The sequence below is a fragment of the Eublepharis macularius genome, chromosome 6 (assembly GCF_028583425.1).
Source record: "Eublepharis macularius isolate TG4126 chromosome 6, MPM_Emac_v1.0, whole genome shotgun sequence".
Lineage (NCBI taxonomy): Eukaryota > Metazoa > Chordata > Lepidosauria > Squamata > Eublepharidae > Eublepharis > Eublepharis macularius.
The window spans coordinates 55,966,878-55,992,770 of NC_072795.1; the positions used below are offsets into that span (position 1 = coordinate 55,966,878).

The 25,893-nt window shown below is 43.6% G+C and overlaps 1 protein-coding gene across 3 annotated transcripts in view; it reads left to right on the plus strand.

Moving 5' to 3' along the window:
- EPHB1 (EPH receptor B1) overlaps window positions 1-25,893 on the plus strand; it is a 421,589-nt gene that overhangs the window by 98,291 nt on the left and 297,405 nt on the right. For all 3 annotated transcript variants that reach the window (XM_054982436.1, XM_054982434.1, XM_054982435.1), the window contains exon 2: window positions 14,384-14,448. In XM_054982436.1, coding sequence (XP_054838411.1) covers window positions 14,384-14,448 — 65 coding nt within the window. The remainder of the gene's footprint in view (window positions 1-14,383; window positions 14,449-25,893) is intronic.

Sequence of the window (25,893 nt, forward strand, 5' to 3'; positions counted from 1 at the left end):
GAGATCACAAAATCCGTTGCCAAGACAAAAGCACTCAAGGAGGGACACTTTAGAACTGAAACTCTTGATGGAGAATACCTGGGAGTACCAAACAGGAACAGCATCTACAGATAAAATAGCATCTCCGTGTGGTGGGCATGTTATATCTGTGTTGGGCGTTAGTATTGAAGCATCAGATAGACAAGACTGAACTTTTGAAATTTAGCAGCAGCACTTGATGGTTTTGCTTTGGTGGTTTGTGGAATTGAAACCACGTCTTTGCTAGTAGTCTAGGATTCCTGAGGAAATGGTATTTGGCCTTTCTGGCATATCTTTGTCTTCTGCATATTGAACAGTGTTTTCAAACATAACATCAATAGTGTTCTGTATGCGTTTGTGAATATTGTTAATGTGAGATAAAAAACAAGAGGGATATTTTTAAACTGAGTACTTATTCTAGTTAAATCAGGTTTGAGGCTATGCTGCAGATGTGGGAACTAGAAGTGCCTCTTGCAATGCTGTATGATGCTGCATGTGGACTTTCTCCAATGGAAAGAGATAACCGTATATTCACAAGGGTTTCTTTTTTCTATGCAATGAAATAGAAGGGACGTGTGGGAGTCTTTGAGTTGATGACTTGAGTAGGTGATGATGGAGGTTTGCCAAGAGGCTCAAAATATATTTCTGAACAGAATGTGGGTGATTCCTGCGCAAATCTGTCTGCTAATTATATATTTTACAGCATGTGACTGGATGTTTTGTGTGTTCTTTCTTCAGCAAGCTTCATGCATTTCTTTGCATTGACTTTGCAGAATGGGCAGTAACACCTTTTTGTTGGAATGTGTGCCAAATCCCTCAAAGAGTTTGGCCTGAGAAATAACTGAGACATTTTGCTTATTGGGAAACTGTATTTTTTTCCTGTCTCTGCTTTCATTGTGTTTGTAGTCATAACAGAAAAGTGATATCTGGCATTGCTTGAGTGTAGTAGACACCAAATGGGAAGATCTGTTGGAGTTGTGGTTGTTGGAGAATGTTAAGTCTTTCATGTCAATGCTTGGGGGTTTCCTAGGAGCTATTTCTGCACTGAACTGCCTGTGAATCCTGGCTTTCCCCCCCCTTATGTAAAAGTATAATGCTTATTTGGCTGAATATTTTATTTGCATCAAATTAGCAAAATGTCTTGCCTTTTAGCCATTTAGATCTCTACCTTATTCCCTGTTCTCCAGTTGTATCTGTTCAACATTCACAGTGTAGTTTAGCTTTCTTGCTAAATATTCAAGCTGCTGATGAGTAAAGAATGTCTACCTGATGCTGAACATTATCTGCTAAGTGCATGAACTGCTTTGAAGAACGGAACTGCCAGAACTTTGCTATTGGGTGCTGCATTCTGAACTTTTGATCATTCTTATTAAGGGGTATGATGTAACACATTATATAAGTGGGTATGCAAACATCTTTTACTGCAGTAAAACCAAATATGTTAAAGGAACAAAGAAACTAAAACAGCTCCTGGTATATTTATCTAAAATATTTATTTACCCACCTTCCTCTTGAGCATTGTGTGTTGTCACAGATTATATCTAGGGAATATTTAGTAAATGCTCCAAAGAGTGACGCATGCATTTCTTACAACAGTGCCAGTCATGCTTTTGGGACTAGTTTCATCATCCTGGAACCCCCCTCCTCTCCCCTTTACATACATCCCTGGATTCTAAATTAACTGCTACTATAGAAGGAAAAAAGGTCTTGGAAAAGAATCCTTCTGAGAGTAGCAATGCATTGCAGTCAAGTCAGCAAAGCAGTAAATGCTGTTAGGGATTCTAATTAAAGGGCTAGAAAACAGACTGTTAGGAGGGACATAAGAATAGATGGGATGGAAATTGGGGGCGAGGGAAAAAAGGCAGGGGAAAGGGCGTGAAACGTCTGACAGCAAGAAAGCAGATGAAAGCTACTGAGAATGAAAGAGCAAGGCATGGGTGGGGGTGGGGATTGGAAAGATGGCTCTGAAGCCTCTTGCTTGATTAATGATGCTCAGGCTGTGATCCATTGTAATCCCCTCATTAGCAAGCTGAGAAAAGTAATTTTACACTGGCCCCTGACCATCTTCCTTTTGCTGTTCCCTCCACTTCCACCAGTGATTGATTGTCCTTGCTGTTTCTTTGTTGTCGAGGTGGACACACGGCCAAGGTGGTACATTAGTTAGTGCCGAACTTGGTGTGCTTTCTGGAAAAGCACAGGATTCAGATCAGCCAACTGACCGCCATTTGTGGTGTTTGAAATGTGTGGATGTTTGTAGCAGGAAATTAGTGTTTGGGAGCTACACCTGAATGGAAGAAGAAGGCACATTCTTGGATAGCTACACCTCCATGTCGTCTAACACATTCAGGCAGGCCCCGCCCCCACCCCAGGAAGCTAATTTCTTGAAATCAAATCAAAACTTTCTAGAGTTTATAAGAATCACTTTAGTTTTTACAACAAAATTGTAATTTGAAACCTATTTTTATAAATAAAACACCATGATCTAGTGATTGTTATAGGTATCAGGAGCTCTTAGGTACAGGAAGAGCTTCTATTTCTGTAGTTACTGCTGCCTACTTTTCAGAGTAGGGTTCTCAACTCCAGGTTGAGAAATTCCTGGAGATTTGGGGCTGGTGACTGAGAAGGGTGGAGTTTGAGGTGGGATCTCAGTCGGGTACACTCCCATAGAGTCCCCCTTTGAAGATGCAGTTTTTCTGGAGATCAACTGTAACACTGGGAGCTCTTCAGGTCCCACCTGGATGGTGGCAGCCCTATTTCAGGGGAGACCACATATCTTTGTGCATATTCCCTTGTATGTACAAAGCTGCTCTCTCCTATGAAATGAAGTCCCACAACTCATGTGCACAAGAATTTGGTGCCCTGGAATGACATGAAAGCATGTGATTGGATTGAATCAACAGTGCAAGTAGTTCAGCAACCCTCTGAATTCTACCCTTGGTTCCTTTTAAATTTGGTTTGTCAAACCCTCACTGAAGAAAGTGCACAATGATACATCTCTGCTGAGATCTTACGCTACTTTGCTTGTTAAGTATATAACATCTAACCTGGGACGCTCTTGAAAATGTTAACTATAATGACCAAATGCAAAGGAGAACAAGGCTCTTGTACCTTCATAGCTGTTGGAAAGGGGAATTTTGGCAGGAGCAGTTTTCATGCTCTAAAAGCAATTAAAATACATTCTGATTATTATAAAATACATCTTAAATTATTATAACCCACTTGATAGTTTTGGGGACTCCAGTGTTGTATGCATGAATGTAATAGATTTGGATACATTTACTTGGGTCTCACAGGGAGTAAATAGAAAGAAATATACAACGTGAAGATGCCGAGGGGCTGCTTGGAGAGATGTGGCCAACTGCTCAGCTGTGTCTTTGATCCTTAGCTAATATCCTGCTAAATGGGAGTGCCTGGTTGGATCCAGAGATTTCAAACCACTCCATAAGATCAAGATTCAGGTCCAATAGCAACTTAAAGACTAAGAACCCACCTGCAATCCTCCACTTGGAAACAGGTACCTTTGTGACAGCTGACCCAGGACCCAGATGAGCATGATCATGTCTGGCACCATTTGGCCACAAATATCAACTTTTAGGCAAAGTGCTTGAGAAGACAGTGCCTTTAAAGACTAGATCTGCAGTACAGTGGTGCTTTTGGATTGGTTCTTGAGTACAGATGCCCAAGTAGGGTTGTTAGCTCCAGGTTGGGAAATTCTTGGAGATTTAGGGTGAAGCCTGGGAAAGGCAGGGTTTGGGAAGGGGAGGGGCCTTGTCAGGGTATAATACTATAAAGTCCACTCTTTAAAGCCGTTTATTTCTCATGGGGATCTGATCTGTCATCTGGAAATCAGTTATAATTCTAGATCTCCATGGCCCACCTGGAAGTTGGTAACCCTGTGCCTAATAAATATCCATGGTGCAGATAATCTGTCAATTTTGTTTGGTGTTCTAGCTGTGCCTTCTCCTGGAAAAGTGATGACTCTGCATAGTTAGTCATGAATTGGATATTACCTAATTGAATTCCTGCAAATATATGCAAGTCTGCCTCAGGGCCGGATCTAGGGTTGCTGGCACCCGGGGCAACCCTAGTCTGGCCCTCCCTCGCGTGCGCGTGGTCCCAGCACGGCGTGATGATGTCATTTTGGTGACGTCATCATGCGGGGCCGGAGACAGCGTGTGGGGATGGGAAGCCGCCTATGGCAAGCCGGCCACCCCCTGTCCCGCGGGGCAGGCGAAAGGCAGTGCGGGGGGCTGCGAGGCTGCCCATGCTGCCGCCTGCACGCTCCGGCAGCTGGCAGCTGCTCCTGGTGCCCCCTCCCTGGCAGCACTGGGGACAGACTACCCCCCCTGTCCCCCTCGATCCGGCCCTGGTCTGCCTTTGAAGAATATTCAGAAATTTCCACTGGCCAAGTTATTAACTGGAACCTGCTGTCTTGCTAGTGCTTAAAGATCTTCCGTCAGTGTCATCTGGCATGTTTCTAGACACAAATTAAAGTGTTGGCTTTGTCCTAAAAAGCTATAAACAGCTTGGGACAAGAGTATTTGAAGGAATGCCCTCTCCTGTATGCACCCACCCATTCATCATTATTTGAGGGCCTGATTCAAGTACCTCCCCCTTCAGAAGTTAAGTGCAAACAGGCTTGGAGAAAAATGTATGCGAACAGACAGGTAAAGCTTTCTGTGGCATGGAGGTAAATAATACCACTTGATAAATAACATCCCATTAATCCTTTATTAAAGAGACAGGGCATTTTTCCCTTCAGGAAGTTGGTACGGTAGGTGGCTACTGCAGATTGGATCTTTTGGTGGTAATACCCCAGTTATGAAATATCCTCCATAGAAATCACTCATTTGGTACCTATTTAGCACCATTTTATTTTTTTGAGTAATGACACATTTTCCCATTATTTGTTTCCTGTTTAGTTTGTTGTTGCTGTTTCTGTTACTTTCCAGTGTACTTTTAGACTGTTTATTGTTTAATTCATGTGGATTTTATTGGACATTTTAGTTCAGATTATAAACTCCCTTGAAGTTCTTGTGATTTGTAACTTTAATAGACTCTGTGCTTGAACACAAGTGGGTCAGTTCTTACAGGGCTTTACAGGTGGAGCAGTTTTTAAAAATTATAATGCATCCCTGCTCTGAATCCCATTTTGAAAACATCTCATGACCGAACTCTACACACACAAGAATAAATAGCAAAAGTTATGGCTCCCACCGTTGATTCCAGCATCTCTCTTTTCAGAACTCATCTCTGCAAATGGTTTGTTTAAACTTAGATTGGCCAACTTTTTTTGCCCTTATCCTGTAATTTTCAATAGCCTGTCCATAAACAGGTGAAGTTCTTCCATTTTTTCTTATGCCAAGGAAAGCTTCACCACCTTGATTTCTGCATTTGGGATAGCTTTTCAGAAGCAGAGGCCGTTTAAAAGCTGGCAAACCTGTCTGGTGCCTCCTAAAAAGAAGAGAGAGGGAGACCATCTTTTCATTCACAATGAAGTTCAGTCATCAGGAGAGAAACTCTTGTCCTAATGCTCTGCAGATGTTTTCTATGGAGCCCCGGAGCAAAGGGCACTCTAATTGACCACAGATGGGACCTGTGGCTAGGTAACATGCTCCCCTGCCTTGGAGAGGCTTACCAGAGGTCAGGTTCTAATCCACTGTCTTCAGAAGCTTTTATCCATCATAAATGAGAGGGGCTGAGGAGGCTGAACAGACTAAAGGGAAGAAGAAAAGGAGAAAACCCATGCAGTAATAGAACCAAGCACTCATTTGTCATGTTAGAGCAAAGCCGTGTGACAAGCTCTGTCTGCTAACACTAATCCCCCCGTGTATTACAGTCATGCACTGCAGCACAGATAAGGAAGCTGAGCTCAGGAGAAGGCAATACAGACCTCCCTCTTCTTGGGTAGGGGATGATGGGGAAAACATATTTGTTCAATGGAGATATTTTTCCTTCGATTCCCGCCCCTCCCCCCCCCAATGAGTCAACAATTACAAACAACACCTAGTACTGCCAAGACTAGGGTATGCAGAGGAAGCACCTTGCTGGCTGAAGTTTATCAAAAGTACATTCCTGCGTCAGTATGAACTCAGAAAAAAGAAGCTCCCTGAGGAAGTCAGTGAGAAGTATGCTGAACTGCTAGACAGGAAGGAAAGATGGAGAGAAAATCCACTTGAAATAAACAACTGCCTTTCGGGGAGGGGCTTTCCTATCATTGGACACTGTTAATTGACTGATAGAGAGAGGAAGAGAAAGGGAAATGGGCAAATGAATAGCATGGAAATCACAGACTTTTAGTTTGTGTTTCTAGCTCTCCTTGTCTGGGAAGTTACTTGTACTATGCCATGATTTAGATGCAGTTTGTATATATAAACAGAGGCACTGATTTGATTAGATATATTTGCAGGATTGGTTCCCAACTGGATCCCTCCCACATTTAAACAGACCCATGAGTGAGAAGGGGTCTAGCTGTGACTTGAAAAAGGCAAGCTGGAGTATTCACTGCTGGCAGGTATATCCACAAGCTACCCCTGCCCATTGTTTGACATGGAAGGCAAGACCACTTATCTCTGGTTAGGGTTAAGCATGCCAGCTTAATACACTAGTCTACTATTTTAAACAGCAGCCTTACAAGGCACAACATTCCTCACAATATGCTGGGGAAATTTTGGAAAACCTAGCAGAACTCTAATCAGGGCACCTGCTGGGGCAAGGCACAGATTGCACCAGCAGTTCCCAGGATAAATGCAGAGTAAAATGGCTAATTACAGCAACTGTAAAACATAGTTGGTGTGAACACCTGCATGGTGTAATGGTTAGAATGCTGCACAGGAACCGAGGAAACCTGGGTTCAGATCCCCACTATGCCACATTGCTCACTGGGTAACCTTGGGCTAGTTACTGTCTCTCTGGGCCAAGCTACACATGACGAATGACACTTGAACGGCAAGTGGATTGAGTGGAGGGCAAGTGAACAGGGAGAAATACACTTGCTGTTCAAGTGTCATTCGTCATGTGTAGCTTGGCCCTCAGACTTACCTACCTCCCAGGGTTGCTGTGAAGGTAAATAGATGGAAGCAGAGCTGCTTCCACTCTGGGAGTTTTCTTTGCAGAGAGAGCAGGAAATAGTACAGTAAACTGTTCAGATGATCTCATACTCAGTCTGGGCATATATCATCTGACTCCTTTTCTTCCCATTTAGTTGACAAATTGGTAAAATGTGGTAGGCGTTGTGTTTTCATGTCCCCATGTAGATTCAGCCCAAGTTAGCTGTCATCATAAGCTTCTTGGAGAAAAAACTGGGATAAAAATAATAAAATAAAATCTTCACTCTTAGAAGAGATGGTTATAGGTTATCTTCTGCAACTAAGAGCATGTTATCTGTGGGCCCACATGTGCATTCATTCAACATGCCAATCCCTGCAATCAAACTAGTATTTCTGGATGGTCTCCTCATCCGTTTGCATTACAGGTGTGTAATGTGTAGGGTTGCCAGCTCCCAGTTGGGAAATTCCTGGAGAAAGTGGGGTTTGGGGAGGGAAAGGACCTGGGCATGACATAATTCCATAGAGTTCACCCCCAAAGTAGCCATTTTTTCCAGGTGAACTGATCTCTGTGGCTTGGAGACCAGTTGTAATTCTAGGAGAACTCCAGCCACTACCTGGAGGCTGGCAACCCTGGTAATGTGTTGTTCATGAATTGGCCATTGTAGATTGGAAATGAAGAACAGTGAGAACATATAAAACTGCTTGCTGTATTCCTCTTGCAAGTACTTGCAGCTGTACACCCAGAAAGTATAAAGTGGCCATGGAGTTTGAGAGAGGCGATCTTTAATCTGATGTTTTGCTGGCAGGTTTTTGTGTCCTTGTAACACTCCAAGGAAGGAGGCTCCATGTGTAGAATTTGAACCATATTGGCTGTTTCTGATTCTGTGCTTCCAGCACTTGCAAAAACCCACTCCATGTTGTTCTGTCTCCCTAGAATATCACTGTCAATTGTTCTCTTTCTGCCAACTAGTTGTGAACAAAGTCTGTTCTTCATTGGCATAGGTACTGAAGAAGTCACAAGTTGTCAAGTACCAACTCTGTCTCTCGCTGGCATTCGGCCTATGAACAATTAAGGCATTTGGAATATTGAGTCATGGCCTCAGTAGTATTGATGGGAAGGATTGGATCTGACTGCCACAGGCTCAGTAGCTTCAGACTAATGGCATGGGAAGAGGGGGATGCATAGAGATTAGAAGGAAGTGTGGTTGGTTGAAAAAAGGGGATTGGGCTGAAGCCTGTTAGAGCCTGGTCAGTTAAGAGAGAGTTACCAATGTCCAGGTAGGGCCTGGGATTCTCCTGGAATTACAGCTGGCCTTTAGACTACAGAGGCCAGCTCCCCCTTCATAGCATCCGGGGGGGCCTTTTTGGCTGCTGCAGGAGCAGGGAGGGGGGCGAGCAGGTTGAGCTTCGCTGGCAGCAATCCCTTCTGAAGGTGGAGATTTTCTGCCATATTGAAACCAACATATTCCTTTTAAAAAAACAGATGCGCTGTAACTGTGAAAAGTAGCCTCAATACATTTCAGTTAAGGTATATTTTAATAAAACATTGGCTCACTCACTGTTCTGACCCATGCGTAGTTTCCTTTCTGTCTCACTGTCAAGTTTTTCAGGTGACAACTTGTAGGGGGACAAGGGAGGGAAGGTGTATGTTCATTGAGGCCTCAGGCTGTGTGTTCCCAAAGATATTTAAAAGGGAAAGGGGATCATTTTCCTTGAGGTAAAAGGTAGTCACTTTGAAGCATTGCATCCACTGGAAGGAAGGGGAAAATATTCAGCATGGCCATAGAGAGAGCTACTTAACTGGACATTGGTAACAAATGAAATTTCTTTTCACAGTCACATTTGGTGGAATTACAGCAGACGCACAACTTAATCTGTTGAAAACATACAAATAAAACCTGGAGGAATGTTCCTCTCTCTCTTCCCCATCTGCCTGTCTGTGTTTTTGTTGTTATTATTACCCTTAAAAGAAAAAAGCTGGGAAAAAATGTTAACAGTATTACAGCTCTTTCCTGTTATCAGAAAAAAAACACTTAAAAAACCCCAGAGAACGTAGTATTGTTTCTCATATTTCTGATTTTGTGATCCAGAATGGATTACTCATTTATATAACAAGTTAATATATCTAATGAGTCAATCTAGGTAGTAGAAAAGGAATATGACTGGCTTGGTCAGGCAGCTATCAACTAATTAGAGGCAAGCTAATCATAGGCCACCTTCCTCCTCTTCACTGCCAGGCAAAACAATGCTACTTGTGAATAGAGATACAGCAGCTGTCATTGTATCTTCTGTTCTGTTACTGTCTTTGAATTCATTGCACTTAGCTTTTTTTTGTATTTCATGTATGTGTTAAAATGCTAGAGGTGTAGTTACAGAGTTGCAAGCTCAAGATAACAAGTGATCTGAATTCTTGACCCAGATCTTACTTTTAAAAGGTTTTGGGATGCATTTTATACTTTGTGTGCTCTGTTCTGCTGAAAACTGACAATTGTTTAGGTATCTAATGGCCCTGTCCAAAACCATAAACCTGTTAATCTGAAGTACTAGGTTTTAAAAAGCAAGAATAGAACCACAACCCTATGTACACTTATCTGGGAATGAGCCTCACTGAGAATGGTGGGGCTTACTTTTGAGTAGACATGCAAAATAGTGTGTTGTATGCATCCTAAATCTACATGCTTCAGCTTCATTCCCTGAATCCATGTGACACAGGCATGTGCAGGTGTGACAGACTGTATGTTTTTAACAAGCCTGGAAGGGCTGTACACACACAGCTGCAGGACTGTTAAGGGTTAATCCCTCACAGAACCAGAGAGCTTTGAGTGACAGGTTACTCCAAGGGATCTTATTGGCTAGCATGACTTGGAAAGGGGAGAGTCTGTTTTTCAGTCAAAGCAAACAGGAATTGGGTGTGAGATAGAGTCCTAATGGAGAGCAGTTTTAACATCAACAGGAGAACTGGGGAAAAGTTACCAAGAAGGTTTGGAAAGTAGGTGTAGATTCCCAAACGGGCCAAAGAAAAGGGATAGATCTTCTAAGGAGAGGAGATTTTCCCTACCCAATCAAATAGGGAGGTATCTCTGGAGAATAGAGGTGGGCATGGATTGGGAAGAAACCACAGACTGTTGGTCCGTGGTCCATCACATTTCATGGACCACGAACTTTTCATGGATCTGCCCCTGTTCACGGACTGATTTGTCAAGTCTGTCACTTCTGGGGGCCCTAGGATGGCCTCCTTCACACTCAGAGATGCCAAACTCACAGGGAGTCTTTTGCAGGCTCTCCTCCAGCCACCCTCCAAGTTTGGTGAAGATTGGATTTTGGATGTCTGAGTTATAGACACCCAAATTGGCTGCCCCCAGGAAAGTTCCATTAGATATAATAGGATCCGCAAATGCCAATTGACTTGCATTGGCTCCATTGAGAGACACTGCAGTATCAAAAAGTTGCAATGAAAACATGGAATGGAGTCAGAGAATCTTCCTCTGAAAACGGAAAGTGCTCTGTAGAGGCGCTGTTCCCTGTTATTTCTGCACAAGCTTAGATGCACTGCTCTGCTCTGGGCCTAGGTTTGCCAGCCTCCAGGTGGTGGCAGGAGATCTCCCTGAACTGATCTCCAGGCCACAGAGATGAGTTCATCTGGAGAAAACGGCTGCTTTGGAGGGAGATCTCTATGGCATTATACCCTGCTGAGGTTCCTCCCCTCCCCAAAGCCTGTTTTCTTCAGGCTCTACCCCCCAAATTCTCCAGGAATTTCCCAACCTGGAGGTGGCAATCCTATCTTGGCTTGGAATGAAGGCCCCCCAGAGCGGAATGACAGTTCTTGGGAGCAGCTAAATTGCTCTGAGGCTGGAATGACAGCCACCAGAGAGGAATGACAATCTCTGGGAACAGATAAAAGAGAGTCGGATCCAGATGATTTTAAATGCATCCTCATGAATTCGTATGTTTTTATACTGAAACAAAACAAAAAGACTGTCATATTATAGATCATATCCTAGTCTACAGACAGCACCGAAACAATCACGCACCCACCGATCCATGGCTCTGCCACAGTGCAAAAACATGCTTCAAAAACATGGATTCTCATGGAGCCTCTTGATTTTTACATTGGGCCACCAAAAATCCACCACACAATCCCATATCATGTCTATTGCCACAAATTGCACCCAAAACCCATGTACTCACCACTTAATTGCACCACTATGACATAAAAACATGCTTCAAAACCATGTATCCTCATGTTCTAGAAGCAAGGAATTCTCAAAGGGGGAGAGGTCAGATCCTCCTGGAACGAACCCAGCTATGGACAATGAGTCTCTCTTCTGGGATGCAGCCAGAGGGCGGCAAGCACTGGTGGACTAGAGGACGGGGTGGACCCATGGGGAAGGAGGTTAAAATTCCCTGTGTGGGGGTGGGTGGGATGCATTTGCACTTGACATGGACAGGAGGTGGTCCAGAGCCCTGACCCACCCAGGCACCTTCCCAGCCGGGACAAGTGTGCTAAATAATAATGATACTGTTAATAAGTATAATATATAAAAATATTCTGTGAGTCCTCTCAGGCTTAGCCCCTGAGCCTGGCTGTGGAACAGAAGCAGCCAGAATCTCAAGCAAAAACTTCAAAAATACCTCTCCCTGTGACTGAAAAATCCACTTTACCTTGCAGTTTCTCTGGGTCTTACTGCCTGCTGGAATGTACTCCTTCTGTTCTCATAGAGCTCTCTGTTTGACAACCAGAGAAGGTCTGCAGACATCCCCTCCATTGCCTATGGAATTGATTGATTGCCACCAGGAAATCTAGATTCATGGACCGCCAGACCACCCCCAAAGTCATCGCATCCGTGAAAAACGTGTGTCTCACGACCTGCCTTTTGCGAATGCTGAACCGGGCTGATCCTTGCCAAATTTGGTCTGTTTTCAGTCTGTGCCACCTCTACTGGGGAGTAAAGAGATCCCTGGTTGGGTGTGGTTGTAAACTGCCTGTGGAGATCTTCAGATTCAGTTAATGACTGAAGGAAAGGGATCATCATAAAAGGGTATACCTTAATTGCTGCTCTGCAACTGACACAACTTTTTCTCTGAAGGGCTTTCCTAAAAACTCTACACTTAGAAACCATTTGTCCATGTAAACTAGCCATTTTTTTTTACAGTGTAGTCCCTTCTTATACTTGGGCTTGTGTGGAGAAAGCTTTGTGTAAACTGGCAGCAAATTATGAAACAGCTGAAATTATTGGTCAGATATTAGGTATATCCAAGATTAAATTTTGCCGTGGATCTGGTGAATGAATCTGGTCTCATGGTGATCTTGATAGAATGATATTATGTCCAGTTTCCTTTGTAAGGAGAAGTTGCAGTGAGCTCCCAGTATATTTCAAATACTGAATGTATGCTGCTATGCCATAGACAGGGCTGCCAGTCCCCCAGTGAGGGCAGGGGATACCCCGCTCCCAGCCTCTGCTTCCCGCTGCCACTCACCTGGTTGACACGGAAAAAAGGTCCTCAGGGAACAGGCCTGGGAGGCAAAAAACCTCCCAGGCCAGTGTGCAGTGAACACATTCCCTATAGGCACAATGATGTCACTTATGGAAATGATGTCATCATGCCATGCCAGGAGTAGCTCCTGTGAAAGGCAGGAGCATGCCCACCACCTAGTACAATGATGTCACTCCTAGAAGACGTTATTGCGCTGCATTAGGAGCATGGCTGTGCTTCCCGTGTACACAAGGACCTGGAAAAGGTGAGTGCTCCCCCCCCCCCTCAGGAGGGTAAGTAGACCTGGCAACCATAATCATAGATATTCTGAAAAGCCAATCTGTCCCTTCTGGAGATATGTCTTGAAGCATAATGAATCTCCAGTCTCCATCTCCTGTCAGGTGCTTTTATTAGTGGGGTTCCCAATCTTGCTGAGCTATTGGAAACTTTAGAATTTTTGTGGATGTGGAGTGGGTGCCACTGCAATGAGGATACCGTGGAATGTTGGGGTCAATCACAAAATGCTGGGAGATTACAAGTAGAGATGGGCACGATCCGCATTACGAACGAAAAAACCCCACGATAATGGCGATCACACGATCGTGACCCAGTGGATCACGGCCAACAATCCAGCGGTCAGGAGGGGACTGGATCGGGGCATTCAGGCTCGATTCGGGGATCCAGACACTCAGGCGCCAGCAATCTATTCCTCTGGCAATGGAGCCAGAGGAATGCCTGAGCTCTGTTTGCCCTCCTTCTGTCGCCCTGGAAACCTGAATGGAAGCCCAGCTTTCCTTGATCAGCAGGGCTTCCTTCCAACCACAGAGCAGCAAAGCAGTCACAAGTTGGGAGAAGACACCCAGGGGAGGGAGGGGGAAGGGGGTGTTCTGTAGCCATGGGCACTCCAATCTCATCCCTGCAAACCCTGATAGGCAGCTCTGATGGCCAAACACAGACCTCCTGTGTTGCTGAATGGGACCCATGCTTATAAATAGCCATGGTCTCCCAGGCTGGGTTTGACTTTCTGTGAGCAGTGGAGTGGGACAGAGCTCTTGCTTGCTACTTGCTAGCCTTTGGAGAGAGAGAGAGAGAGAGACTGAGAGAGTTGGCCGCCGCCACAACCCACCTTCCCACATAGCTGGGAATACCAGCGTGCCCTGCTTTGGCATCCACGATCCACTATCCAAGGTTCGGGAACGGGGATGTGGATTGTTACTTCGGGATTGTTGCCGGCGCCGAACCACGATCCACTGGCTCGTTAATTTTTTTTGGATCGTGCCCATCTCTAATTACAAGCCAAAATGGAGGTAGCTGTTACTTGATGGGAGCACCCTTCAGACACAAAGGTGGTACCTCCTGGGCTCTCGTAAAGCATTCATACTCCAAGGATATGGAGAAAAGCTAGGATGGGTCTTTTGCTTGGAGGAAGCAATGCTTTCTCGGAGAAGGAAATGGGCACCAGGAAACCCATTGGTGGGTACCACAGCACCCTTACAAACATTGCAGATCACTGCTTTATAAAAAAACATCTGATTATTTGTGCCATATCTGCAAAGCCTTTAGCTCAAGGTCAGTATTATTATAGAGCCTGGTTAGTGTCTGGAAAACAGATCAGTCCTGAGACATATAGAAATCTTCAGTGAAATGAATGGTATGTATTAAGAGACAAGTTATCCAATTTCTAAGCCACAGAAAGTACCTAAACTTGTTCTGACCTCTACTACTTCCAGTTTGCTGTTGATCTTAATGGATACATGGTATCCCAAGTACTTCCCTATAAGATGTTTGTCATTTTGTTCAGATTCTCAGTTAGTTAGTATTTTTTTCTCATTTACCCTCAGAAACCTTGATGGATACTCGGACAGCCACAGCTGAACTTGGTTGGACAGCAAATCCACCTTCAGGGGTAAGTGGATGTCAACTGCTTGACATATCTTTGTGAATTAATTGATTGGAGACGGGAATAGGAGAGTGGTTATTTCCACTTCCATACAAATGGCTAATAAAATTGTATGTGTAAGTGTGAAATCTGTCTTCCTCTGATTAACAAAATTACTAATTTCTCATTTTAGATGTCAGCTCAAACAAAAGCAAAACTGACATATGTCATTTTATGCAAACACAAGTCTGTATCTTTTTTTTTTGAACAGCAGGGCTGCTTTAATAGGTGGAGTGTTTTTCAGTGAGCTATTAATTTTTTAAAAAGGAACTTTTTGATTTGGAGGACTTGGGGCATTTTAAAAAAAAACACGGGGGATTGATGATAGTATTATTCCAAATCACAGAGAAGATAGAAACCTGATTCATAGCTCACAGTCATCTGGAGTGTAAATGTCATTTTTTCCTCATTGAAAAAAGTTGAAAATGAAAAGAAATCCCACTTGCTCCATGAATTCCCAGCCAGTAATAAGTAATTCTTGTCACAGGTTCCCTGGCTGTACCTAGCAGCTCGATGCAGAGAGAACCAAATGACACATTGCTTTGCCAGGCTTTCGCACCAAGCGGTGGCATTTTCCGAGGGTGACTATGCTTTGTTGTGGCAGGTGTGCCACCCTCTTTCCAAACCTACACCTTGACACAGTGGAGGCATACGAGGCCCCGCCAGTGACGTTTTTGGTGCACTCCAGCACAGTGATCTTTCAGTTATGTGGGAAGCCAGCTGTTTTCCGTGGTTGTTTTGCCTACTCACACTCAGATGGTAGTGGCCCCCCATGGAGCCCACTTTCTGGTGACACAGAGAGCATAGCTGGGAAGGAGCTGGTGTTTGTAAACAGCTGTTTGGGACAGAATGTGAATTCCTTGTCCATGCCATCATTTGGATTTATACTTCTAATCACTTTGCACAGCAATGAATCAGCCCCTGCCTGTGTATTAACCTTGCTGCCTAATATACTTCAGCAGGACACCACATGCTTGTTGGTAGCTGCCAATATAGTTTATGAGCCTGAGGAAATCCTTCACACCTGTTACCTTATGAGGGAATTCTGATTTACACCTGGGGGAGATTTCTTGGGAGCTGGGAGGCAGCAGGTTAGGAAGAGAGATGGAATTGGGAGAATTGGAAGAGAGAGAATGAGGGATACTCCGAAAGTAGAAACAGTAGGACTGAACATTGTGTGAGAACTGGAAAGATAAGGAGGTCAGGAATGTAAAGAGGGAGGAAGGCAGCAGCTTTTGAAGTAAGGCTGTTGGGGAGTTTTGTACACAGAAGTAGAGCCACTTCAAATTTGCATGTGTGAATACATGTTCAATCAGTGTGAACACATGGTACAGTCCTCCATGTGACTGCAGTACTTCAAAATCATGTTGGTGTATGTGATGCAGTGAAACTGTGCTGATCAGTGACTGACAGAGGAAGAATGGAGCCTGTGTGCTTATTGGGGGATGCTACTTTGTGGCAACAGAGCATGGTTCCATCTTGGTTTCTGTACAGTGCTGATCTTAGTGCCCCTGTTACTGCTGATTAGTCCACCCTTTATTGTCTAACCTGATTGGTACAAACAACCTGCCATATTGGTGGCGGAAGGGAGAGAGAGGGAACAAGTGCCCATGCACACTCTTGCTGTCGAAGTGGTGCTGCTGTTTGAATGACCATTGCAGGAGTATTGTGTGACTACTGTTTTTTCGGGTCTGGTGCCTGCACGTTAGGAACCCAGGATTCTGCAGAGATTGCCTGGACAATGTCTAAAAAATCCAGAGGGTGCACTTGTATACCCTGAAGATATTCTTATAGGTCAGTCTGGTATTGTCGTTATGGCAGACCAGCAACAAATCAAGTGCTGCAAATGTTTTTCCTGTGCCTTTTGTTTGGGGAAGTTTGCCCTGGCCAACTGCATGTTTTATCAAATAACTGCCCACGAGGAGAGGATTTATGCTTTCAATGGTTTGCCATATGCCTTTGGTGTAGTGCGCACTATATCAGTATCAGCTGCATGCTTTCAGTTGGTTCAGTATATCAATATCTATTTCATAGAGGTTTGTTCCTTTGAACATAGAGGTTCCTTTGAACCTGCTGCCTCTGTAAAGGAGAATGGCCAATACTAGCCCCATCCTCCCTGCCTGCTGCCTGCTTGTAGGTGAACTATATGTGCCTAAATCAGCATCCCTTCTTCCCTCCTTTCCTCTCTTGCTCTCTCTACCTAAAGGTGTGTAATTAGGAAACATTAGCAGGCTCAAAGTAGCGTTCATACCTGAACACCATTCATAATTGCACTCAGCAGTGCTCTTCTCTAGCTATTAATGTCACTTCTATGAAGTAATGAGGAACAAACCACCTTCAGGCACTTAAAACATCTTCTTTGTACAATAGATGTATTTGAGGAATGGGAGCATAAAATACCCTGACTCACATTCTCTTGACAGAGAAAGTGATCAACAAAGACAGGGACAGGTGCAGGAGAAAAAGATCAGTTAGAAAGATGGTTGCTGGCTTAATAGGTTGGTTTAAACAGGTGATAGAGGGCTAGCTAGAGAGAGACGCTGCGTCAGACATGATTGTCCTGTCAAGCAGTGGTGAGACCAGAGATGGACGACTTTATCAAAGGAATGAAGATATAAGGACTGATAACTTCCAAAGTAAAAAGAAAATAAATAGTTGACGGTAGTTTGATCTCTTCCCTTCCTTTTGTACCCCTTCCCCTTTCCTCACAGATGGCTTTTTGTAGATGGTAAACCTAAGAGCAGAGTTTATTTCTTCTAACACAATTATCAGAGATGCCTAGATTTTGGGGTGTTTTATTAATAATACATATTATTATTATTATCATTGCATAGTTTTTTCCTCTTAACTCTATAGTTTGGAAGCACGTAGGATGCTGTGAATGATTGGTGATGCGGCAATATTTAATTGATTTGTACCTGTTTTGGGTGTGACTTCTCTGCAGGAGCTGGAATTATTCTTGTGGAGAAATATGTGTGAAGAAAATGAAGCCACTATAGAAGGCCCATGTAGATTTGACTGAAAAGCTCCATTAGTAGAATTCCATATTCTGTGTTTTCATCCACAGTTGTTAAACCAGAGCATGCCTGTTAATGAAAACCAGATTCTTGGAATCGATCCTCCATACTGGATAGAATATTTAAGTTGCTTTGTACCTTTCCATCTAAATTAGAGATGGGGCACCAGAACTTGGCACTATAGCATGCTTTTAAAATTGTCTTAAGAGAATATTCCATCTCTTCACACACATCCACATCTGGTACAAATTTATTACTGCTACTCATTGTGACATCACCAGGTCTCATCTCACGAGTCTCAGAGTTTGGAAAGGTAAAGAACATTTTGCATGTTGAAAATTATAGGTTTAGTCCCTGGCATCTCTGCTTAAGGTATCTCATCAAACAGTTGCTGGAAATGCTCCTTTACTTGAAACTCTGAAGAACTGTTTCTAGTTCAGATGATACGGAGCCAGAAGGACAGTATAAGGCAGTTTCATGTGTTTCAAAGGAAACTCTGATGCCACCAAGTTATTTCAGGAATCATATTCTCTGTATGTGTCACTTGGAGAGAAGTATGTATGTTAAGAACATTTTAGCCATCGGGGCAGGGGTAGTATAAGAACACCATCATGTTATATAAACACAACCTAAGAAATGTCCTTCTGTAGATAACCTCTATGTTAATTCAGCCCTCATAAGCAAGAGGCCTCTGTTCCTATAGGTTCTTATCACCCCAGTGGGTATGTGACTGTCAGTAGGAAGACACAGACTCCAAAGTGTTACTGACATGAATTAAGTAAATTGTTGGAAGGTACTACTGCACAGCACTCTACACAAGCAAATTGCCAATTCAGTCAGATGCATGACACATGAATATATATGAAAAGGCGTGAATACAAAACCATCAGAAAGATGCATATGGCTAAAGAAGATGGAATATATAAACAGATAAACAGGCCGTGCTTAAATATGGACAAATAAAATATGAGTCTACAATACAGATCTATACAAGTCCCCAGGAGAGGGACATGCTAGGTAGTGAAGAGATGAACCATAAATCACTAGACATTGTAACTTGAAACAAAAGGTTGCAAATATGAGAGCAAGTCGAATGCATGTTAGCCAATCTCAATCTATATGTTAAACTATTAATTGGCGCCCTACCACCCTTTTCCCATTTCAGTTATAGTTCAGTTTCCTAGCAAGCAGGCTGATGTAGTTTCATAGCTATCTCTCCAAAGATCCAGGAGGGCTGAAGAGGCAGGACCCTCACAGGCTTTTGGGCCTCTCAGCCCTCAGACTCTTGGGAAGTTGGAGGAGGGGACGGCAAATTACAGCAGCTTGAGGCTGGAACTACTAGTCAGGCCTGCCCAGGCCCCAAGTTCCTTGGCCTTTAGAAAGAAAACCATTTAAAATTTATTTATTTATTTATTGTATTCAATTTATATTCCACCCTTCCTGCACCAGCAGGCTCAGTGTGCTGCCTCCATATGGGAAGAACAGAGAAACCCATAGAAATAAACACAAAAATTCTGAAAAATTAGAAGGTTAAATAGTTCAAGATGACAAAAGAATGGACCCCAAGGAGTTCAAGTTCCATAAATAGGCCTTTAAAGGCCTGAAGGTAGTAGGTGAGAATCCACAGGCAAATAGATCCCAAGTTGCCAGAAGACTGCCCTTACCTAAGGACTTCATACCTTTCCCTTGATCAGGGGCATTACCTGGATAGCCCCCTTCCTCATAGGGTGGAGAATGAGGTGTAGTACATAATTTTTCCTCATTTATTGTTTACATTGGCACCTAGGGGACCAAATGTCCCTTTCTCATAACATCTTTCCAGTATCCCAAACCAGTATGTCAGTTCAGGCTTTTCTTATCGGTTATGAGACTGGTCTTCATGTTTGTCAGAGATGCAGGAGTGCACTTGTTTTCCTGGTGACTTTTTGCTTTCTCAGCAGTCAGCTGTGCATTATGGAAAGATCCAATGAGGCATTTCCGGCTGAGGTTCAAGGAAAAATGTATCTGTATAGCATAATTGTGTGTGCAAAGAGTCAGAGGGAAGATCCCCCTTATGTGTGGAGCCCAGTTCTGTGCGATCTGATTCTTATGGCATCTCCGTGGCTGCTTACCCTAACTCAGATGGAAAAGTTAATATCCCAGTCAACACACCAATTCTTAGCCCCTTTAGCAGAATCCCTTCATTCTCCCAAAGCCATTGGAACAATCACACAAGTACGGTCAAAAACCCACCAATCCATGCTTCTCCTCACCCTATAATATAATATAGAGTCAAATGCAGTCAGGGTTGTCTGGTGGGAGGGGTCTTCAGCTGTAAAAATCCATTTGGACAAGCTTTAGACAAGCTGGTTGTTGTGGGTTTTCCGGGCTGTATTGCCGTGGTCTTGGCATTGTAGTTCCTGACGTTTCGTCAGCAGCTGTGGCTGGCATCTTCAGAGGTGTAGCACCAAAAGACAGAGATCTCTCAGTGTCACAGAGGCAGTGACACTGTGACACTGAGAGATCTCTGTCTTTTGGTGCTACACCTCTGAAGATGCCAGCCACAGCTGCTGGCAAAATGTCAGGAACTACAATGCCAAGACCACGGCAATACAGCCCGGAAAACCCACAACAACCATCGTTCTCTGGCCGTGAAAGCCTTCGACAATACATTTAGACAAGCTGCCCCCCTGAATGAAAGTTTTCATTTCATACTAAGAGGTACCTTTTCCAGTGTATACAGGTACTAGTGGTTAGATGTTTCTCATGGAATGAATAACAATCACCTGATGCTGTAACATTGCAGTCTCAGAAAAAGTCACAATTTCTGATGGCAAACTATCCAGAGTCAGGGTCTGAAATCCATTTTGTTCAAAGATAGAGATTGTAACTGGGCTGATCCAGGATCAACAATAGCACTCTCTAATTGACAAATGATTAGAAAAATTAGAGTAACCACCACATGAAAAGGATTATAGCAATGCATACAATAACACAGGGCCGGCTCGCCCATAGAGGCCAGGTAGGCGGTGGACTCAGGCGCGAGGGCCCTGGAGAGGTGCCGGAGGGGGTGTCGGGGGCGGAGGCGTGCACCGCAGAGCTGGTGTGGCTGGCCCGCAGCTGCTGCAGCCAGCCAGCCCTGTGCCGCTGCCGCCGCCGCCACAAGCTGCTGCCGGGGCAGCCTTCGCCCGCCACCCCAGCCATCTGCCGGTGAATGCCCCTGCTTGTGCTGCGTGATGACATCATGCAGTCCGTGGAGCGCGCGCGTGCGGGGCGTGCTGCAGGCACCAGAGACCCTGGCACTGGCAGTGCAATAACATAACAAGCCAATGCTGTTGGGATCAGTGCAAGTAGTTTTTTACAATGATCCCATTCAGAAAAACATTAAGTACACCATAAGGAAAGCCTAACTAGTTATTGGTCCGTATAACTGAGATTCGTTACTTAGAGTCTCCTACAGAAAAGAATCTTATTAAGCACTGGTTTCCCAAATCGATAAGCAACATAATGAATTATGTTTTGTGTGAATAAATTCTAGCAAAAATTCTACATTGAACTCAAAAGTTAGTGTACAAAACTGTACAAAATAGGTATATTAAAAACCACAAAAGTAAAACCTACATTAAAATATAAAACACTTTTAAATACAGTGTTGCAAATGATTATGTATCTAAATATTAAATTGATGTTGAATCATTAGCTTAGAGCTCTACTGATGCAAGAGTAACAAAGTATACACTTAACGGTGGTCAAAGAAATGTAAATAGAATTGTCAGAGTATGTTACAGTTTGCAGCATTGTACCTGAGAGTCATTTTATATTTGACAGGAAGTTTTCAATGTTCTGCTGAGACTAAATATATTTTTGTGACTTTGTCCCTAAATCACTCTCAAGGTGTGCTTTATTCTAAGAACCTGAACATTATGATAGTATTTTTAACTTTTTCTCAAAGATACAAAAGTGAGAGAGATTTCTACCCTTCTGAACAAGGAACAAAGGTTCCGTTGGTTGCCGTGTTTCAGCATAAGAAATGGTACTATGATTTACAGCATAAGAGATGGTACCATGATTTACAGAAGGTTTAGACTGGAGTAGCTCTGTTTAAGAATGTATTGTTAGAATAATACTAAATTTGAGGAAAAGTAGTATTAAACGCTCTCCTATTTGGTGCATAACTATTTAAAAAAATTGAGGCTTCTGATAATATCCTTAAAGTACAAAAAGTATTTGCAGAGTTGTACTGTGATGCTTTATATGGTAAGATAGTGTAATTCCACCTGTATTAAGAGCCAAAAAAGCAGTTTCAGGGAGACCTGGGAGGGTGTTCTGAATCTCTGATAACTATTTAAAAAGTAGTGCAGGAAAGACGTATTTGGAGTGGAGAAGTGGTGGAGGAAGGTGTTTAACACTTTCCCTGCCACCTACTTATCTCATGCTCTCCCTAGGGTTGTCAGCTCCAGGTTGGGAAATTTCTGGAGTGGGTGGGATTTGGAGAAGGGAGGGACTTCATTAGGCTATAATGCTATACAGTCTACCCTCCAAAGCAGCCATCTTCTCCAGGGGAAATGATCTCTGTGGTTGGAGATCAGTTGTAATTCTGAGAGATCTCCAGCCACCACTTGGGGGCTGGCAACCCTAGCATTCCTTTCTTCAACTATTTTTCTCTGAGATGCAGAAATAGGGTTGTCAGATGGGGTCTGGAATAATATGAACCCCGGGGAGCGGATGATGGTGGCACTCACCATTTTTAAAAAATTGACACACACGTTTGCAGTATATACACTTTCCTGCCTGCAATATGATGATGTCACTACCAGAAGTGATGTCATCATGCCAACCTCACTTCTTAGTACCTAGGCTGGCTGGCCACTCCTGGGTGGTGTTGTGCAGCTGCAGGAGGCTGGCTGGGCATTCAAGCTAGGTGATGGAGCTGCCTGGGGGGAAGGGCCAGGTGTCTGGTATTTGGGGAACGTTGCCTCTGGACAGTCCCCCAATATACCGGACTGTCTGGGTGAAAACTGGACACCTGGCAACCCTATGCTGAAACGCATGCCTCTGTGTGCCAGCTGGGAAAAATAGCTGAGAGGAGGGGGATTAAGCACATCTTCTCTGCTTGCTTTATTCCCTCCATTCCCTCTCTTTTTAGATGTTTAGCAGAGATTCAGAGTCCATTTCAGTGATTGCTCCATTTCGTTCTGTGTGCCATTGCTGTGGACAGCTATCATAACTTCCTAGTCTGCTAGTATGGGGGAAAATACTATTCATGACATAAAACAGACTTTGTTGTTGCTATCTTGGAAGGAAAAGGGGAATTGCTAGGGAAAGATGTAGTCAACTGGATGGCAATGAGATATGTGAATGCAGACAAAAGACAGAGCAGGTGGATAGATAAATATGGTATCTAGCTGCAAACATATGGATAGGCAGACAGTTGCAATACACAGTCAGGCTGCAGAGGAAAAGAAGAAGGGCGGAGATAGAAAGCAGAACAGATAGGAAGGCATGTGGACGATATGAGGAGAGGAGACAGGTAGCAAAGACAAGAAAAAAACAGTGAAAAGTCAACTGCAAAGAACAGAAGGGGTAGAGTGAAAATAGAACATTTGTATTCTTTCCTTGCTCATGACTTGATTTGGATGCATCTAAGTTACCAAGCTTATTACTGGTGGACAACATGGTCAAACATCTACTACGAGGCCCATGCTATGGCAGAGAGCCCAGTGAGGCTGCTTCTTTCTACTCTATGGCTTTCCCCATCATTTCCTCTCTTCCTTTCCTTTCCTTTCCTTTCCTTTCCTTTCCTTTCCTTTCCTTTCCTTTCCTTTCCTTTCCTTTCTTTTCCTTTCCTTTCCTTTCCTTTCCTTTCCTTTCCAAGTCTTTGCCAGTTCTGAGCATGCCATCTCTGCCACCTCCTCCATCTATCTCCAACCTGTGGAAGCTGCCTGCTGCCACACAAAACCCTCTTGACTGGCCAGTAAAGGACTGGGATGCAGCCTCAGTGACTTATGCACTCTGGCCTGTTTGTTGCTGGGAAGGCAACTGTGAGAAAGCAAGGGAGGAATTGAAGTAGTGGCTGTTCTTTCCCCAAAACTTCCCTTCCTAGCACGAGACAGTCATTTATTTCAATGCTGTTCCCTTGTCCTCATTCCAAGACTTTCCCAAAGGTTGTAATATTTGACTAGGCCTTCTGCAGCATTGTTATTTTAATGGGGATGAACCAGACGCTAGAAGAAAACTAATGTTTTCATCATAAAGACCCTCAGGCTGACCTGCAGTTCCAGGAAGGAGAGGAAAACCTGTCAAAATATAAGCCATTTGAAGGGCCAGTGAGGATGTTACCCTGAATCTCCAGTTCTGGTGTTGAGGTCTGCTGCTCCCTCAGTGGGCACCGGACTTCAGTCAAGGAGGTGCAGTTTCCCTGCACCTCCTGCCAAGGACAACAAACAGGGACTGGAAGAGGGAAATTTCATCTAGTTGAGAGTGTACAAGGAGAGCCTGGAAAAAGACCTCAGGAAATAGCTCACCCCAAAGACTGGCACTTAGGGAGACTAAGGGCCAAGCTACACATGACGAATGACACTTGAACGGCAAGTGTATTTCTCCCTGTTCACTTGCCCTCCACTCAATCCACTTGCCGTTCAAGTGTCATTCTTCATGTGTAGCTTGGCCCTAAGGCCGCAATTAGGAATCTCCAGTAATTACATCATTTTGCTTTTTGTCTTAGTATGTTTCTTGCCTTATTTTCAAAACCATGCCAGTTATTTTGAGCAAGCCATCTCTAATTTGAATTTACTCTTGAGCCCAAGATTTTTGTATAGCTTAGGGCCAAGCTACAAGTGACGAATGACACTTGAACGGCAAGTGTATTTCTCCCTGTTCACTTGCCCTCCACTCAATCCACTTGCTGTTCAAGTGTCATTTGTCACTTGTAGCTTGGCCCATAGACAACCTGATCCCTGCATCTGACCCTTTTGTGTTCAAGCCCAGAAAGATAAGACGCTTTCCTGCTTACCCTGTAACAGGGAACAGAATCCTTCCCAAACTGAGCTTGTGTTTGCAGTCTTTGATATACTTACGTCTAGAGAGCTCCTTGAGCCCCCATCTGGCGCTGCTCCTTGAATGTATTAAGTGTCCAGCCAAATGGACCTTCTCTGTTAGATCTCAGGAGGATTGGTATTTCCCTCCTCTTTGCTGTTCCATCTGAGTGGGATAACTTGCCCATGCTTTTGATACTTGAAATCACTTCTTAGTCCAGTTCACCTGATTTCCCTCCTCTATGCATTGTATGATTCCCCTTTAATAAGCCTCAGACACATGAAGCTGCCTTTTACTGAATCCAACCATTGATCTATTGTGGTCAATTTTGCCTACTCTGACTGGCAGTGGCTCTCCAGGATCCCAATAAAAGGTCTTTCATACCATCTCCTACCTGATTCTTTGTCATAGATTGAACTGGGTACCTTCTACGTGCCGTGTAGCCATGCCCCCTCCCTGAAACCTTATTTCTGATTTTTATGCTATTATCCCTTCTATGCCTGTGATAGGACTTCATCACCCTGGCAAATATCATTATAGTTGGCATGCAGGTGTCTGTGATGAGTTGTTGTTTTGGAGGTTATTTCACCCTGGGGAGTAAAGGGTACATAGAATCTGAGGAAGCAAGTCTACAATTAAGAGCAATGTGAGAGGCAATGGAGGAGGAATAGTTTTTCTGCATTGGGTTGCTAAGGCCGTTGTGTGGATATCAGCTCCATTTAGGAGGCGGACCCATATTCACATGTCCTTGGCTGACCATATGAGGTAATGGGCATTATCAGCAATTCATGGATACTGTGAAACTATGTCTTGAGCATGGAATGATGAATTTCCACACAGGCATTTGCTGCTGCTTTTACATCACACTTACTTTGTCTTTCATATGAGTTAACATATCATATCACATCTTTCTCACATTGTCAAGGTACAATTATTGCTATAAAGAGGAGTCAGGAGCTCAAGATATCTGAAAAGTAGTCAAGCTGTTGAGTCCCTAATTTTCTAGCAAAGTCCACAATGAGATAATGTGATTTTACTATGTATATCTGAGAAAATAGGTGTGAATGTGAAGTCGCACCATAATACACCAACTAAAAGTCAGTCAGTGTGTGGTGAATTTATCCCATCCAAAGTGACCTTCAGTTATCCTTTTAAAATGAGCTTAATCCAACTACTTCAACTGAACAGGTTTGTGAATAGGAGGTTGAAGTTATGCATGGATTTTAAAAGCTAACTACAGGGATACAGTTTTGAAAATCTTTTCTGTCACTGTGCATAACACTGTATCATCGTGTTCATTATTTGATCATCTTGGTCTGGAGGGAAATGGGTTGAGGTTAGGGGAAATATGCATCCTATGGGGTAATCTTGTCTGAAGTAG